This window comes from Festucalex cinctus, chromosome 12 (genome assembly GCF_051991245.1).
Source record: "Festucalex cinctus isolate MCC-2025b chromosome 12, RoL_Fcin_1.0, whole genome shotgun sequence".
Classification (NCBI taxonomy): Eukaryota; Metazoa; Chordata; class Actinopteri; order Syngnathiformes; family Syngnathidae; genus Festucalex; species Festucalex cinctus.
The window spans coordinates 21,854,981-21,871,534 of record NC_135422.1 but is presented as its reverse complement, the minus strand read 5'-3'; the positions used below and the strand labels follow the sequence as shown (position 1 = coordinate 21,871,534).

Sequence of the window (16,554 nt, the reverse complement as noted above, 5' to 3'; positions counted from 1 at the left end):
ACCCATTCCAGGGTTGAAAATGCCTTGCTCTCTTTGATGACGGAACATTATTAATGACTGAACAAAAAATGCTATTTTGGGGGTCTCCTAAGAAGTGATGATTTTGGAGGTATGAGGATGACCAATTTACCAACGATATGTTCATGCAGGGATGAACACTGATACAATGTTTTTTTTTGTTTGTTTGTTTTTTAAATCAGATTCATCAATCAATCAAAACATTTTTAATCAGATTCATCAATCAATCAATCAAAAAAAAATACCAAAATATGACTGAGCAGCTCTAAAACTTAAAAATGTGCAGCTATCAATGTGACGATCTCCGTCATTTATTGGGCTGGGTCTAAAATATCGATATCGATATTCCTTTTCATAGCCCAATATCAATTCTTAAAACCCCATGAATCGATACTTTTAATACAGCTAACCAGTTTAGGATCGGTATCAGAATCGGTAGCATAAAACCCTAATCGAAGCACCCCTAGTTCGATGATCTAAAACCCAGAGTGGGCGTCAACTGAAAATGACATCACAGGTGCTAAGAACTAAGAATTTGATATGAGGGCAATTACTTTTTCAGAGCACTGGATATTTTTGTTGTATAGCACACCACACAGGGAACCACATCACAGATGGAGGCATGCATGGAGAAATGAGACTCAGGTGCCTGTCTCAAGAGCACCTAGACAGTAGTCTCGAAGCAGACTAGCATCTCTCCAGCAATTTGCAGAAGAGATGCTGGTATTTTCAGGTTCTCATAGGAGACTTAACGACCTGGGTTCTAAAGACCCAAGTCCTTGTAAGCCATTGCCCCCTCATGCAGTCAAATGTAGCATGAAAACAAGACATCAATCGTAAAACACCCACCTGTAGGGAGACCCAGGGTGAAGAAATTGTTGGCGGAGGGTTTAAACTGGATTATTCGGTTACGAATATATTTGGCTGCCCACTCACTGGCCAGGTCATAATCGTCCAGAATCACCAACCTCATTGTGTTCACTGTACTAGAGAAAGAGACAGCGTTTAGTCCAGGGACTATTGAACTAACACAACCAATCAATTCAATGTGAACACTCTTTTACTTAAAGTAGTCCGTCTCATAGTGGACTATCCAAAATAAAAGCTTTCTCAAAGGCATATTTTAGCATCGTAGCGCTGCTCAAGTTAGCAAGCCATGCGAAGAACACGCTCGAGATATCAACACTTAAGTTTGCAATGACTCAGTGAGTTCCCCAAAACTCGTCTGACAGAATTAGTTCATCATCTTCGTGTCACACGTAGCGTTTAACGGATGATTTATCCTACCCGATCGACGAAGTCTTTTTTTTTTTTTTTTTTCTCCCCCTGGAAAAATCCGGTGACGCCAAAGGTGTCACGTGATCGACGGCAGGCCATGTGACTTCGAAGCTACTCTTATGGCATGGCAGTAATTTAAAAATAATTTAAAAAAATCTTGATGATACAAGTAAAACTACCAAGAAAAGGTACTCCGTGAAAATTGAATTATGTTGATGATAGTTTATTATATTTGGAGATGCAGTTTCAATGTAAGGTGAATTCCTTAAGCAAATAAAAATGTATGAGTAATGAAAATTATTTTTCACGTTTTTTTAACCTTTAATACCAACCTACATGTTACTGTCAGCTGCTCTTCACCTGTAACTTTACTGTGTACAGTATGGATAAGTGTATAGACGTTGCAGTTTTTCCATCCATCCAGTAGATGGTGGTAGTGTAGCACTTGTTGATTGGTGTTGCTGGGCCGAGGGCATGTACTGTTCTGCTTTAGTTTTTAAACGAACACAAGACATATGAAAAACTAACCAGGTATTCTGTGAAATTAATCATTACAACTCTTCCCTGAAAAAAATGCCAATTTATGTTGAGCAATTATGATTTTATAGCACTTTTTATGAATATTTTTACGTTCAGTACTGTATCGAGCATTTTGGACAGTCACGTGGTCATCATGACTATCGCGTGTGTAAAATTCACGTTGAATTACATGGCTGCCAGTGGCAACACTGAACTCACGAGGAATTATCGTATCCCGCAGCGGACATCAAAGATGAAATTACGCCTTACATAAGAAGCACTGTGTGTGCTAAGCCTGCTTTGGCCCACATTAGGAGCGGCCATCCACAGAGATGGGATGTAACGAAGTACAAATACTGTACTTGAGTAGCTTTTTCCAGTACTTTGTAATTCACTGAGTATTTATTTTTTTAGAATAGTTCTTACTTTTATCCATTACATTTTAAAAACAGTATGTGTACTTTTTACTTGATACATTTTCAAAACAGAGGGTCGTTACTCGTTACTTTTTCTTTTACATGCCTGACGATTACAAACGGCAGCTTTTGTGCTTCAATATAGTATTCACATGACGTCACCGACCCCCACCTATCAACCCCATGGCCATTTGTTGGGTCAAGCAATTTTGTAGCAAACAGTTGCGGCCAGCGAGTCGAGCGAGACATTGCAAGCAAGAGGAGCACTCTTGTTGCTTACTACAACTTGATTCATTCATTTTTTCATTCATGCCGAACTTTCATGAATTGTTTCACAATGGTAAACAGTAACACGTGTACCATTCACGGGTGCAAAAATAGGGTGAACAAAGATGTGAAACGAGGCTTCTTTTCAATACCTGTTGTGTGAACGTACAAAGTAACCGAGTGTCCGAAGAAAAACCGCATGGATTGTATGGATAAATTGAAAGAATTTCCAACCAACAAAGTACACCAAAGTCTGCTCTGATCATTTTGTTAATGGTAAGTATTATTGTAACTTCTAAGATTTAAAATGCATTTTCCCGTTCGGAATGTCCACCAAGGTTGTCCTTTTATCACCGATTCTGTTCCTAACTTTTATGGACAGAATTTCAAGGGGGTCCGGTTTGGTGGCCTCAATATTGCATCTCTGCTTTTTGGGCATGATGTGGTGCTGTTGGCTTCTTCAAGCCGTGATCTCAATCTCTCACTGGAACTGTTCGCAGCAGAGTGTGAAGAAGTTGGGATCAAAATCAGTACCTCCAAATCCGAGAGCATGGTCCTCAGTCGGAAAAGGGTGGTGCCGTCTTCGGGTCGGGATGAGATCCTGCCCCAAGTGGAGGAGTTAAAGTATCTTGGGGTTTTGTTCACGAATGAGGGCAGGATGGAGCAGGAGAGCGACATGAGAATCGGTGCAGCATCTGCAGTGGTGTGAACTCTGTATCGGGCCGTTGTGGTGAAGAAGGAGCAGATACAAGTGGCCGAAATGAGTTTCCTCTGCAGGGTGTCTGGACTCTCCCTTTGAGACAGGGTGAGAAGCTCGGTCATCCAGGAAGGACTCAAGAGTCGAGTCGCTGCACCTCCGCGATGAGAGGAACCAGTTGAGGTGGCTCCGGTATCTGGTTCGGATACCTCCTGGACACCTCCCTGGGGAAGAGTTCCGGGCATGTTCCACCGGCGGGAGGCCCCGGGGACGACCCAGAAGACACTGGAGAGACTCTGTCTCTCGGCTGGCCTGGGAACACTTTGGGATCCTGCAGGAGGAGATGGTTGAAGTGGCTGGGGAGAGGGACATCTGGCCTTCCCTGCTAAAGCTGCTGCCCCCGCGACCCGACCTCGGTTAAGCGGTAGAAGATGGATGGGAAAAAAATGTTTACTGTAGAAAACTATAGAGAGCTATGGTATTTACTTGCTTAAGTTTCCAATCAACTTTTTAAGACTTACTGCTGACCGTGGGAGCTCCCTGAACAAATAAAAAGGCTATTGTAACGATAATTTGGGGGGAAATCCTCCATATTGCAGCTTGAAGCTTCAAGATTGGCATTTATATAAAAAGCAGACCATAAATTGGCCCATTTGTATTTTAAAACATTTTTATGCCAAGGACAACCAGATTTTTTTTTGATTTTTTTTTTATTTTTTTAACTGAAAATGAATATTGGCTTCAAATATCGGTTATCGGCATTGGCCTGGGGAAAAATAAATAAATAAAAATAAATCACATCTTTAGTGTACTGTACATGCTGTGTACCAAATGAAAGCATTTTAGTATAAACCCATGACAAATTATTCAACCAAGCAAAATTGGATTTAAATTTTAATGTTGTACATACAATAAAATATGCACAAAACTACATGTATAATGGTTATTGTAATGGAGCCTTTTTGGGGAGGAGGGTGGGGGGGTGTCCTTAACTTGGCCAGACAAAAGAGTGACATCTGGTTGCTGACGAGGAAGATGGTGAAGGTTCCACCTGGAAACAGCAGACTGGGAACGCCAGGCCAGGCAGGTTGCCAAAACATCCAATTCACGCTCTCTTCCTGTAGTCCTCCAGGTGGACCAGGATCCATCCAGATGGTCCCAAGATGGCCAGGGTGAACAAACCCAATGCAACCACAGTTTCCTGTGTGCCAAAAAAACATCACTGTCAAACATGAGCCACACTCTTATGTCACCACATATTGCAGACATTACTTTCCAAGTGAGTAATAGTTATTTCATTGATTGTACATACAATAGTATACAACTAAAACTACAAGAAGGATATGCTGAACACAATAAAACAAGTGTTGTAACTGTAATTATATGTCTGGTTTTTGCTCCATTGCACATCACTGTGTATGCCGAGATGGTTGTGTTTGCCATAAAATTAGAAGTACAGTAATTGACATGTACTACCCCTAGCAAAAAGTACGGAATCGCCAGTCTTGGACGATGACTCACGACGTTTTATTCTGTAGATCAAACTCAGACAAAAAAGCATGAAACAGTCATAAGGTCATTCCAAAGTGCAACATCTTGGCTTTCAGAAACACTAAAATAAATGAAGAAAAAACATTGTGCTGGTCATTAAATGTTACTTTTATAAAGAAAGTGCAGGGAAATATGGAATCACTCCATTTTGAGCAGAAAATAAGGACACACCCAGTCAATTGCCTTTCCTTAATTGGGCACCTGCCTCAAATTACATCTGCTCGTTAGTCAGCAGTTAAAAACAGTGCAGTTATCACACCTTGGAGGGCTGCTGGATCAAGTGGATTGGCAAGAATCATGGCTCCAACAAGGCAAATGTCTCTTGAGACCAAAGACAGGATTATCAAACTTCTTGAAGAAGGTAACTCTACACGTATGGTTGCCGAAGATGTGGGCTGTCCACAGTCAGCTGTATCGAAGATCTGGACCAAGTACAAAAAGCATGGGAAGATTGTTAAAGTCAAGCGTACTGGTAGACCAAGGAAGACATCTAAGCGTCAAGACAAACAACTAAAGGCCATATGTCCTGAAAACAGAAAATGCACAACAAGACAAACTAGAGCTGCGAGCAGCTATAAAGGGCCCTCGCAGCCCGGGCCACGTTGGAGTCCTTGCACGTTGGGGTACTTGCACGTTAGGGTACTGGCACATTGGGGTACTGGCATATTGGAAGCAAAATTTATTTGAAAATGGCATAATAAACGTTTACATGTAGAATATTTTTTTGCCAGTGTGTGTATCAAGCTCAACGGGTTTTGGTGATTGTTAAGACCTGCAAAAATCAGCGTCCTTTTTTATTTTTAGGCAATGAGTTGCCCTGATTGGTATTTTTTTGTAAAAGTGTATATACACATCATCGCTCGTTGTACTCATTGCACAATGTTACTTTTATTGTCCAAAAGGGCAATCAAAAATGAATAAAACAAAATGGAAACGTACATACGTTTGGATCGGTGTGAAGCCAGTGAACAATTTGAGTGGTGGAAACTAAAAGAATATTCATAAATGACTTAGTTATCACACTTAGAATGAGTGTACATTTTTTGTACAAAATACCGTATGTGGGGTATTTATTTATTTTTTTTTATATAAGCCTCAAGGGCTAGGTGGCGCTGTATTTATAACTGAATGTTGTCATAGAGATACCTTCAGGCCTTGATTATAAGCATACATGTCAAGTGTGGGATTTTTTTTATAGCATGTACCTGGGAGTTATTAAGCATATCCTTCATTCACGATATTGCTTTTAATGTCCATAGAGGCTATCAAAAATAAATAAAAATATATATATGTTTGGATAAGTCTGATGCCAGTGAACATTTTGAGTGGTGGAAACTAAAAGAATATTCATAAATGACTTCGTTATCACACTTAGAATGAGTTTCCTTTTTTTGTACAAAATACCGTATGTGGGGCATTTTTTTTTATGCCTCAAGGGCTAGGTGGCGCTGCATATATAACTGAATGTTGTCATAGAGATAACTTCAGGCCTTGACGATAAACATACATGTCAAGTTTGGGATTTTTTGGAGCATGTACCGGGGAGTTATCAAGTATATCCTTTTTCATTGCGAAACACAAATTTTGATGCCACGCCCTCATCATATAGTATTTCGAAAAGTCAAGATTTTCCCCCCTGTCGTTGGCTCAGGTCTTGACATTGTCCAGGCCAAGTCTTAACTCAGTCGGATGAAACGTGGAGAAGAAGTGGGCAAAAGTATGCCCCCTGTAAATGTGCAAAAATCATTAAAAATGGGACATTCAAAAATTCGTAGCTCACTTCCTGTTCATTTTAGCATATGGGTCCAAGAGACTTTTATGTAGGTCTTGGGCTCCCTCATACACCTAAAATTTTTCGTAGATCTTGCTTAAACGTACAACCGGGGCTGCTTCGTTAAAATTTTCTAGGGGGCGCTATTGAGTCATTTTTGTAAAAATAGCACAATCAACATTAAAATATTGCTCATTTTACCAGGCCAGATGTGTGTGCCAAGTTTCATGAGTTTCTGTGCATGTTTAGACCCTCAAAACCGGCGTTGTTTTCTTGGCGAACAGCGCTTAGCCACGCCCACAGCAATTCACGAAAACTCACAAACTTCGTGTTGTGACATCATGAAGGCCGAAACCCTCATCTGAGCAAATCTGAGGTAGGTCCAGTTAACGTGTTTGGACAAAAACGTAGAAGAAAATTTGTAAGAAAAAAAAATGCCACTAGGTGGCGCTATCAGTAAGATGAAATATAAGTTCGTAGATGTCTTTAGGGCTGGACTCTCATCAAATGTGTGAAATTTTGAGAAGATAGGATCATCTCGGTCAAGTTAATGCAGCTTTTATTGTCACGAAAAATCTTCAGACTTTGCGTCACCGTAGCGGCCACGCCCTTTGGCGAAAAGTTACAATATTCGGTGTGGGGCATGATCAACATCTTAAGGCTTTTCTGACCAATTTTCAACTGGATCCCTTCAACGAGCTCAGCACTGTAGCTAAAAATGTAAAGTATGACATTTATTGTTACCACTAGGTGGCACTATATGTATAACTGAATTTTATCATATAGATGTTTTCAGGCCGTGACTATTACGTTTTCTGAGAAGTTTGAGATTTTTCGGAGCTTGAACATGGGAGTTATTAAGCATTTGCTCTTTCTGGACAAATGAAATTTTCAAGGCAATATTTGATGCCCCGCCCCCGTCATATAGTATTTCAAAAAGTCAAGGTTTTTTGCCCAGTTGTTGTCTCAGGTCTTGAGATGATAAATGCCAATTTTGAAGTCAACTGGATGAAAAATGTTTGCAAAGGGGGAAAAAGCATGACCACAGTGAATGTGCCAAAATAGGCCAAAATTGGACATTAAAAAATTCATAGCTCATTTCCTGTACATTTTAGCTACATGGTCCCAATAGACTTTTTTGTGCGTCTCGGGGTGCTACACGTGCCTGCCAATTTTTGTTGCTCTAGCTCAAACGTGCCGGGCTTGGTTATTATTTTTCTACGCTAGGGGGTGCTATAGAGTCGCGTTGTTATGACGCCTTCATAATATCAAATTTTTCGCCGGGCCCGAAGAGTGCGCAAAGTTCGGTGAGTTTTCGTGAATGTTTAGGTACCCAAAATCGCGATCGTTTGCGGAGAATAAAGAAGAAGAAGAAGAAGAATAATAATAATAATAATAATAATAATAATAATAATAATAATAATAATAATTTTTACAAAAACAATAGGGACCTCGCAGCGGTCGCTGCTCGGGCCCTAATGAAGAAGAAATGGGAGGAAGCTGGAGTCAATGTATGTGACAGAACTGTGCAAAATCACCAAGGAAAAGGGATTTACATCCAGGAAAGCTAAAAGGAAGCCATCATTGACACTTGAACAAAAAAGAACAAGACTGCAATGGGCTAAGGAGAGGCAATCATGGACAGTGGATGACTGGATGAAGGTTCTCTTCAGTGATGAGTCACGAATCTGCATTGGACAAGGTGATGACGCCGGAGCTCTTGTTTGGTGCCATTCCAGTGAGATTTACAAAGAGGACTGCCTAAAGAAAACATCCAAATTCCCACAGTCCTTGATGATATGGGGCTGCATGTCAGGCAAAGGCACTGGGGAGATGGCTGTGGTTAAATCTTCAATAAATGCACAAGTTTACATTGACATTTTGGACAGCTTTCTTATCCCTTCAACTGAAGAAAAGTTTGGGGATGATGAAATCATTTTCAAGGATGACAATGCATCATGCCACAAAGGAAAAACTGTGAAATCATTCCTTGGAGAAAGACGCATCCAGTCAATGTCATGGCCTGCAAATAGCCCAGATCGCAACCCAATTGAAAAGCTGTGGTGGAAATTGAAAAAACTGATCCACAGCAAGGCTCCGACCTGCAAAGATGATCTGGCAACTGCAATCAAAGAGAGTTGGCACCAGAAAGATGAAGAATACAAATGCCACTGCAAGAAGGGGTGTGCCAAAAAATCGATTCATAAAAGAATCGAGATTCTCATTTATTAATCGAATCGATGTTGATATCCAAAAATCGATTTTATTAAAATTAGAAATGAAGAAGGGGAAAAGACAGTTGTAGCCCATATGCTGTTTTTGTGGAAAAAGGCACTTACAATACAAAATTAATAAATGTTTAAACCAAAATAAAATAAAATAAAAAGACACTTTAATGTCTCTATTTGTCATTTTGTCTTGCAAAGCAGACTGGAGTAGAACATGACAATGTTGTGCATATCTGTAAATTGAAGCAGAAATCATTTGTCAATCAAATAATTTTGAATCAAATAATTTTGAATCAAATCGTTTGAATCGAGAATCAAAAATCGATTCTGAATCGAATCGTAGACCCAAAAATCGTAACCGAATCGTATTGTGAGACAGTCAAAGATTCCCAGCCCTAACTGCAAGCCTCTTTTTCTCGCAGTGTGCCTTATGAAAAGAAATGTGACAAGTGGTGTGCTATAAGTAAAGCTGTGTCCTTTCATATTGCTAAAGATATGGCCCCTACTGCAACCGTGGAACAAGTCGGATTTAAAAAGCTACTAAAAACTATGGACCCGAGATATGAGCTTCCCAGTCGCAACTACTTTGCACGAGAAGGACTGCCACAAATGTACACTGAAGTTAGGCAGAGCCTTGCTGACCAACTCGCGAATGTGACCCATTTTGCGTTGACCAGCGACATGTGGTCAAGCAGGACGTGTGAGCCTTACATGAGTGTGACAGTTCACTTTATTCAAGACTGGGAGCTGAAAACAGCGTGTCTCCAAACAAGTTATTTCCCCCAAGATCACACTGGTGAGCATATAGCTGAGGCCCTCCAGGAAGCAATTGAAAAACTGGAAACTTTGTGAAACTCATCTGGTTGCTATAACAACTGACAACGGGAGCAACATTGTTAAAGCGATTGAGCTGAATGAGTGGACAAGGATGCAATGTTTCGGCCACACACTACACTTGGCTATTGGTGAGTAGTGTTGTAAGAAGTATTCGGATGTTTTACCTTAAACAAAAACATATTAAAATGCGAGTTTTTCCTTTGTGTGTCCGTCTGTAACTTTGTTTTGTGTGTGTGTCTTAGACAGGAATCTACTGTTTTTTGTTTTAATTTGATTGTTAAATTAATAAGGCACAAAATGTGAAGTGCTAAAAGTAGTGGATATGTCATAGCTATATTTATTAGATCGTTGGATTAGTGATGCACGGATGTGTTTACAATTTTAATGTTACAGCTGGCAAAGGTGAGCTAATTATGACTAAAAAGCCGGTTAGCCTGTTGATATAATCAAGGTAGCATATTTAGCTGCACAAATAACTTGAAACTGTTATGTAATACATAAGCTTAAACATTGTGGAATTTTTAGTGGAGTAAAAATATGAAATAGATTTTTAAAAAAATAGCATAAATAATACCAAGAACAACAAGATTAGGACTGGTGTGGATTAAAAAAATAAAATATAAAACAAGAAAATAATTATATATGATGATGTACAGTACAGTATTTCTAAAGCTCAATTTTGGAAGCACTTAGTTGTACGAGTGTTAAAGTGAAACCAGAATCAAAATTCTAATATAAGCCCCTTTGTTTATTATTTTTCTATTATTCTGACAGGACATGGCATGAGCGACAAGCGCATCACCCGGGCCATTTCTCTGTGCAAGAGAATTGTTAGCTGTTTTTCATACAGCTGGAAGAAAAGGAGAGATCTTGCTGAAGTCCAGATTCAGCTGGGTCTGCCAACTCACCAACTGATCACATAGTCTGCTACACGCTGGGGCATCAGATGATAGAGAGATTCCTGGAGCAGCAAGGAGCACTGGCCAAAGTTCTGGCTGGTGACAAAAAGACCAGGCACCTTGTTCCTACCTGGCAAGACTTAGAGGTCCTAGAAGCAATTCAAAAGGCACTAAAACCTCTCCAGGCATTTACCGATGCTTTGTCAGGTGAGAAATATGTCACCCTATCACTAGTGAAACCTGCGCTGCACCTTTTTAACAAAAGTCTTCTGGCATGTGAAGAGGATGACAGTGAGCTGTGTAAATCAATCAAGACCAGCATTGTTGAGTACCTCAACAACAAGTATTCGGACCCAGCCACTACTGACCTATTGAAGATAGCTTCATTTGTTGATCCACGGTTCAGGGCTACACACGTCCCAACTGAAAAAGTTGATGCATTGAAGCGCAGAGTCGTCTTGGAGGTGGAGACGCTACTGGCTGATCAGAGCAGCTGTCAACCATCTTACCTGGCTGTACGTGTACCCACTGTGCATGAGCCAGAAGATGGAGAAGGACCAGTTGCACCAAAAGCTAAGAAGACACTGGCAAGCTTCTTCAAGCAGCACACAGCTACCACCACTGCACCAACCCTGAGGGTGGCTATTGAAAATGAACTGTCAAGTTACTTGCAGTCAGCAAGTGTGGAGAGTGACACTGATCCCCTCATGTGGTTTAAGGATCTTCCATCACATCTCTTCCAGCGTCTTTCCAGCTCTGAGCAATCTGGCAAAAAAATATCTATTACTACCAGCTACCAGTACACCCTCAGAAAGGGTTTTCAGTTACAGTGGCAATATCGTGACTTGCCACAGAGCATCATTGAAGCCAGATGCTGTTGACAGGCTGGTATTTCTCGCACAGAATCTTTAAATGAAGGCGAGCATACTTAACTGCCTTCAAATGTCTACCTCAAGACAGCTCTACAGTATACTGTTTCTCAAAGTAGAAAAAGAGGGGGGAAATGTTTGAGTTGAAGTGTGTTTTTGTGTAACTGGCTGAAACTGTTAAGATAAGAAATTGAGTTAACAAAAAGGAAAAGGTATTCTCAGGCTGATTAATTTGTTTTCTTAAACTGAGCACTTTATTTTTATTTCTTTGCATATAAATGCTACAGGTATTGTATTGTTCCTTATTTTGATCTGTAGATTTGTCAAAAAGGACACACTGTTCACTGAAATAGCCAGTTTCAATAAAAAAATACTTGTTACATATTTGGCTTTGACTGAACATTTTCTCTCACTTTGTAGAAAAAAAAATACATCGGAATATATATCGTACATCGATATTAAGCCAGAACATATGGGGATATGAATTTTGGTCCATATCGCCCAGCCCTAGCCGATATGACCAAAAATATCAAAGTATTAAATTTACAGCTCTAAAATGGGATTATTTGAAATATTTGGGGAAATAAAAACAGCATGTTTTTTCATGTAACACATTTTGGTTTTTTTTTTTTAAACAAAATATATGAAAATTGGTACATTGAGACACGTGCCATGTTAAGTTTATAAGTAAATAAATGTTGACATTCTTCCTTGCTTTCATTTTCCTTAGCAAGACACAGTGTCCAATCACTGGTGAGCTATTTTTGCATTAATTGAAGGCAATTAACTTCAAAGACACTGCTGGTTTTTATTTTTTAGGTACAATGCAAGCTGCAAAGGCAAACGTTAACTGCCTATTTAAAGTCAACGAGCAATATCGATTCTGACGCCTGTGTATCGATACGTGTATTGTGATGAGGCCTGCAACGATATATTGCCGTATCGATATTTTGAGCACACCCCTAATAATAATGTCCAGTAACAATTCACCACTCACATATGAACTGAGCTCTCCTCCTGCCTGGCCCTGTACGAGTAGTCTGACGGCCTTTGAGCCCTGCAGACTCTCTTTCGCCATGGTCACCAAATAAAATGAAAGAAGACATTCCCTTGGTTTTATCTCACTGAGTGGCAAAAGCTTGTGAGGCTGTGCGCAAGTAGTGAGTGTTGTTTTTCAGTCGAAGTTCGTTCTGGCGAACGTCTTGGCACATTTTGCAACATTGAATGAACCCTGGGGAAAAAACAACAATGCTACCTCGCCACACCCCGGCAAGCCTGCGCCGCTCGGTCAGATACGGGCTTTAATTAACATTAGCAGTTAGTAACTATGGAAGACCAAAATTGCCAAAATTAAAAATAAATGACTGAATAAATACATAAAAATAAAAGTGGATATAAAAATATAATTAAAAAATTAAATACAAAAAAATAAATATAAAAAAAATTACATTTTTAAAGAATGCGGATGGGTTGTTTTTTTTGTCAGACTATAATCGTACACCAAAATATGAAACAGTTGCACCCCTAGTAAATGGGTTCAAATACCACGTCGTAAATCTATTTTAAATATTTTACTATATTTACAATTTCTTGCAGCCGGTCGGGAGTTGGAATATGTCAACGAGTTTTGTTTCATGTGTTTATTGAAGAAATTAACAGTTGTACTGAGTAGGGATGCTCAATTATGAAGAAAATATTAATCATGATTAATTTGGTAATAATTGAAATCATGATTAGGACAATCACTTGTTTTTTGGTTAAAAAAAAAATGTTTAAACATGTAAACAATGTTAAGACAAATAAATTCTTTGAAACATTAATTATTCAAGTACCTTTTGGACCAAACAAGATTTATTTCATTTAAAATGTCATGTCATTTTAAATAATAATAATTAAAATGTACAAATACATAGATTTAAACAACTCAAAATTAGGATTATTTTTTTATGATAATGCTGATTTTGTAATTGTGAAATGTAATAATTGAAATTGTAATTTAATTTGGATTAATTGCACAGCCCTAATTCTGAGGGTTATTTTCGGCGGGGAAAAAAAACAAAATGAACATTTGGTGAAGAGACAGAGGGGAGTGGAGACAGGAACCGCTCAAAGTGCATGACTCACGGCAAAATAACCGATTACCAGCAGCTTGCAACAGACGCTTAAAAGTCTATTCCCGGCCAACCTACTGTAATCACGGTAAAAATAGTCCTTCACGCCAGAAAGAATATATCGCTACGGCGATGTATCAATCAGGTCAAAATAGCCTAGTAGGAGAGTTGTCAGTCACGGCAAAATAACCCCTACAATTATCTTAAGCTTAATGTAGAAAATGCCAATTTTACATCAAAATTCCGAACAACATACGCATCAATCAATCAATCCTTTGCCATACGGAAAAAAACAGCGATACATTTGGAGCAGAGAGCGTTTATGAACGCAAGTTGTGACCCCGTCAGTCAAGGACAGCAAATAGCTGCATGCTAGCAAGAATGTCACGCTAGTCGTTCATTTACCATAGCGCCGATCTTTTCCTTGGCAGGTCGACTGTGGATATTTGCTCTCGGACAAATGGTGTGTCCTCGCAATGCGGGTACAGCACGGCAAGCGATGGTTCGCAGAAGCCCAGACATATTTATTTGCCTTCCGTAATGACGCACACGTCCTCTTCCTGATCCACAATGTAGCTGTTGCCTGTTCGTTTGGTTGTGGTTCAGCTAATTGCTGAGGTCACTTCCCTTTGCCGCACCGAAACTCCAAATGCTTTCTTCAGTGGCGCGCCGCCGCCTACAGTCCGGGAGGACGATGTAGATTCGGCGGAACACATCCAGACATACAACCACTAGAGCAAGCCTCGGCTGGTGGATAACATGTAGATACAGTCGCCATCTTGAACCGGGAGTCCCCAGCAATCTCTTCGACTGGGGTAGATGGCACGAACTCAAACTGCGTTTTTCTTTTTATGTCTGTTCAAATATATTCTATATTTAGAGGAATACATAATATTGTTAAACACAAGGCCATATTTTTCTTTTGTAAGGAAGTGTAACCCAGGTGTAGTTTTATTTCAAGTGTTGGGTTATTGGTTAAACAAAATATTTATTACATTGCATTTATTTTATTTACTATGTTATTTTGTTTTTTTGTACGATGCCCATATATGGTTGTGTTGTATTTTGACATTTTCACGAGACGTGATCGGTGACCCCTGCACGATCGGTAACGCGCATGCGCAGAAGATCGGCCATCTTGGCTCGCCAACTACGGTGTCGGTACCATATGTATTCGGCCTGCCAGATCCATTCGGGGTCCTTCGCCTACAGATGACGTTACGCTACAGGATTGGCTGAGACGTTTTACGCTACAGGATTGGCTGAGATGTCGACGATTGTGATTGGCGAGGCAACTTTCCAGTCGTTGGAGGGAAAACATTGACGCTTTTTACGAAGAAATGTATTATTATTTATCTAATGGGACTTATCACAGCCGCACTACTGGATCAAACTGTTCGGCGACCCAAAAGGCAAGGATTCGTAACGCGTCAAAATCATTCATCAATCATCATCAATCAATTACATCTCACCGTGGCTATTCTAATGTATTGATCTCTCGTCTTCCCTTGTCTAGGATTAAAGGTTTGCCGTGAAACCCTTTCAGACTTGTTTGTTGTTGTTTTGTGGAAGGAAAAAAATACTGAACATATAAAGAAAAGTTGTGCATTCATTCATTCATTCATTCATTCATGTGTCATTCATTGATTTGTTAATGCATTTGACATCTTTAAAGAAAAAGTAAAATGTGCTACTGTAGTTGATGAAGTTAACTTATGAGTTTCGACTTTACGGTAGTAGGCCATTACCTTTGATTAATATTTATATCAATAGTCCATGAGACACACATGCACACACATGAAGGTTACAAATAAATTCGTAGTTACCTAATCACCTGAGGCTGAGTACAGAACATATTGGTGAGGAAATGTCACATCTCAGGCAATAATTCCATCATTTTATTATCATCATCATGGTAATTATTTTCTGCAATACGCACGACCCTCCGCAACTCATAGTGCAGTGTCACCTCTGAGGTGACATTGGCAAGAAAATATTAAAGATGTCATTTAAATAACAAAATGTATGGGCTGAGATTGCAAAACGTAAATAAACGTAAGTATAAAAGCAGGATACTTTAAGATTGACTAAATAATGAAATAGATTGAAAAAATACATTAGATAAAATAAATATAAAAAATGGAGGTAAAATAGCACATAAATGCAAAAAAGTAAAACTGCGATGGGACGAAATATTGTCAGTTGACGTGCTAATGTGTTCCTATAATCATTACGACTGCAAAATTCGGACACCAAACCAACGTGAACACATTTGACACTGCTCGCTTGCTGTACTGACGTCATCAGCAAGCGCCGACCAGACGCGAAGGCCCCCGAATGGATTTGGCAGGCCGAACACATATGGTACCGACAACGGCAACCACACTATGCCTGCGCGATTGTGCGCGTACCTGTCGGTACCATATGTGTTCGGCCTGCCAGATCCATTCGGGGGCCTTCGCGTCTGGTCGGCGCTTGCTGATGACGTCAGTAAAGCAAGCGAGCAGTGTCAAATGTGTTCACGTTGGTTTGGTTTCCGAATTTTGCGGTTCACGTATCACAATACTTCACAAAAACAGTCGTAATGATTATAGGAACACATTAGCACGTCAACTGACAATATTTCGTCCCATCGCAGTTTTACTTTTTTGCATTTATGTGCTATTTTACCTCCATTTTTTTATAGTTATTTTATCTAATGTATTTTTTCAATCTATTTCATTATTTAGTCAATCTTAAAGTATCCTGCTTTTATACTTACGTTTATTTACGTTTTGAAATCTCAGCCCATACATTTTGTTATTTAAATGACACCTTTAATATTTTCTTGCCAATGTCACCTCAGAGGTGACACTGCACTATGAGTTGCGGAGGGTCGTGCGTATTGCAGAAAATAATTACCATGATGATGATAATAAAATGATGGAATTATTGCCTGAGATGTGACATTTCCTCACCAATATGTTCTGTACTCAGCCTAAGGTTATTAGGTAACTACGAATTTATTTGTAACCTTCATGTGTGTGCATGTGTGTCTCATGGACTATTGATATAAATATTAATCAAAGGTAATGGCCTACTACCGTAAAGTCG

At 39.5% G+C, this 16,554-nt stretch overlaps 2 protein-coding genes across 6 annotated transcripts in view; both read right to left on the bottom strand.

Annotated features, from left to right (window-relative positions):
- Positions 1–3,938, bottom strand: part of LOC144031337 (glucosamine-6-phosphate deaminase 2) — a 26,424-nt gene extending 22,486 nt beyond the window's left edge. The window contains exons 1-2 of one of the 5 annotated variants that reach the window (XM_077538395.1): positions 3,033–3,938; positions 868–1,004 (exon numbers count right to left, since the gene is read on the bottom strand). In XM_077538395.1, the coding sequence (XP_077394521.1) occupies positions 868–991 (124 nt within the window). In that variant the 5' untranslated portion in view covers positions 992–1,004; positions 3,033–3,938. The other 4 variants (XM_077538394.1, XM_077538393.1, XM_077538391.1 and 1 more) reach the window with 4 other exon arrangements.
- A 138-nt stretch (positions 3,939–4,076) lies between these two features.
- LOC144031338 (cytochrome c oxidase subunit 8A, mitochondrial-like) lies at positions 4,077–14,106 on the bottom strand. The gene is made up of 2 exons (XM_077538396.1): positions 13,867–14,106; positions 4,077–4,396 (listed from the first exon to the last, which is right to left on the bottom strand). The coding sequence occupies exons 1-2, from the start codon at positions 13,981–13,983 to the stop codon at positions 4,301–4,303; spliced, it is 213 nt and encodes a 70-aa protein (XP_077394522.1). The 5' UTR covers positions 13,984–14,106; the 3' UTR covers positions 4,077–4,300.
- Between the last annotated feature and the right edge of the window lie 2,448 nt (positions 14,107–16,554).

What these genes read in the sequence shown, in the direction of transcription:
- LOC144031338 (XM_077538396.1), bottom strand. Translation starts at nt 13,983, where the DNA reads ATGTCTGGGCTTCTGCGAACCATCGCTTGCCGTGCTGTACCCGCATTG. An exon ending in AGGAAAAGATCGGCGCTATG is followed by an intron (nt 4,397 to 13,866) that starts GTAAATGAACGA and finishes TTTGGCACACAG; the next exon opens with GAAACTGTGGTTGCATTGGG.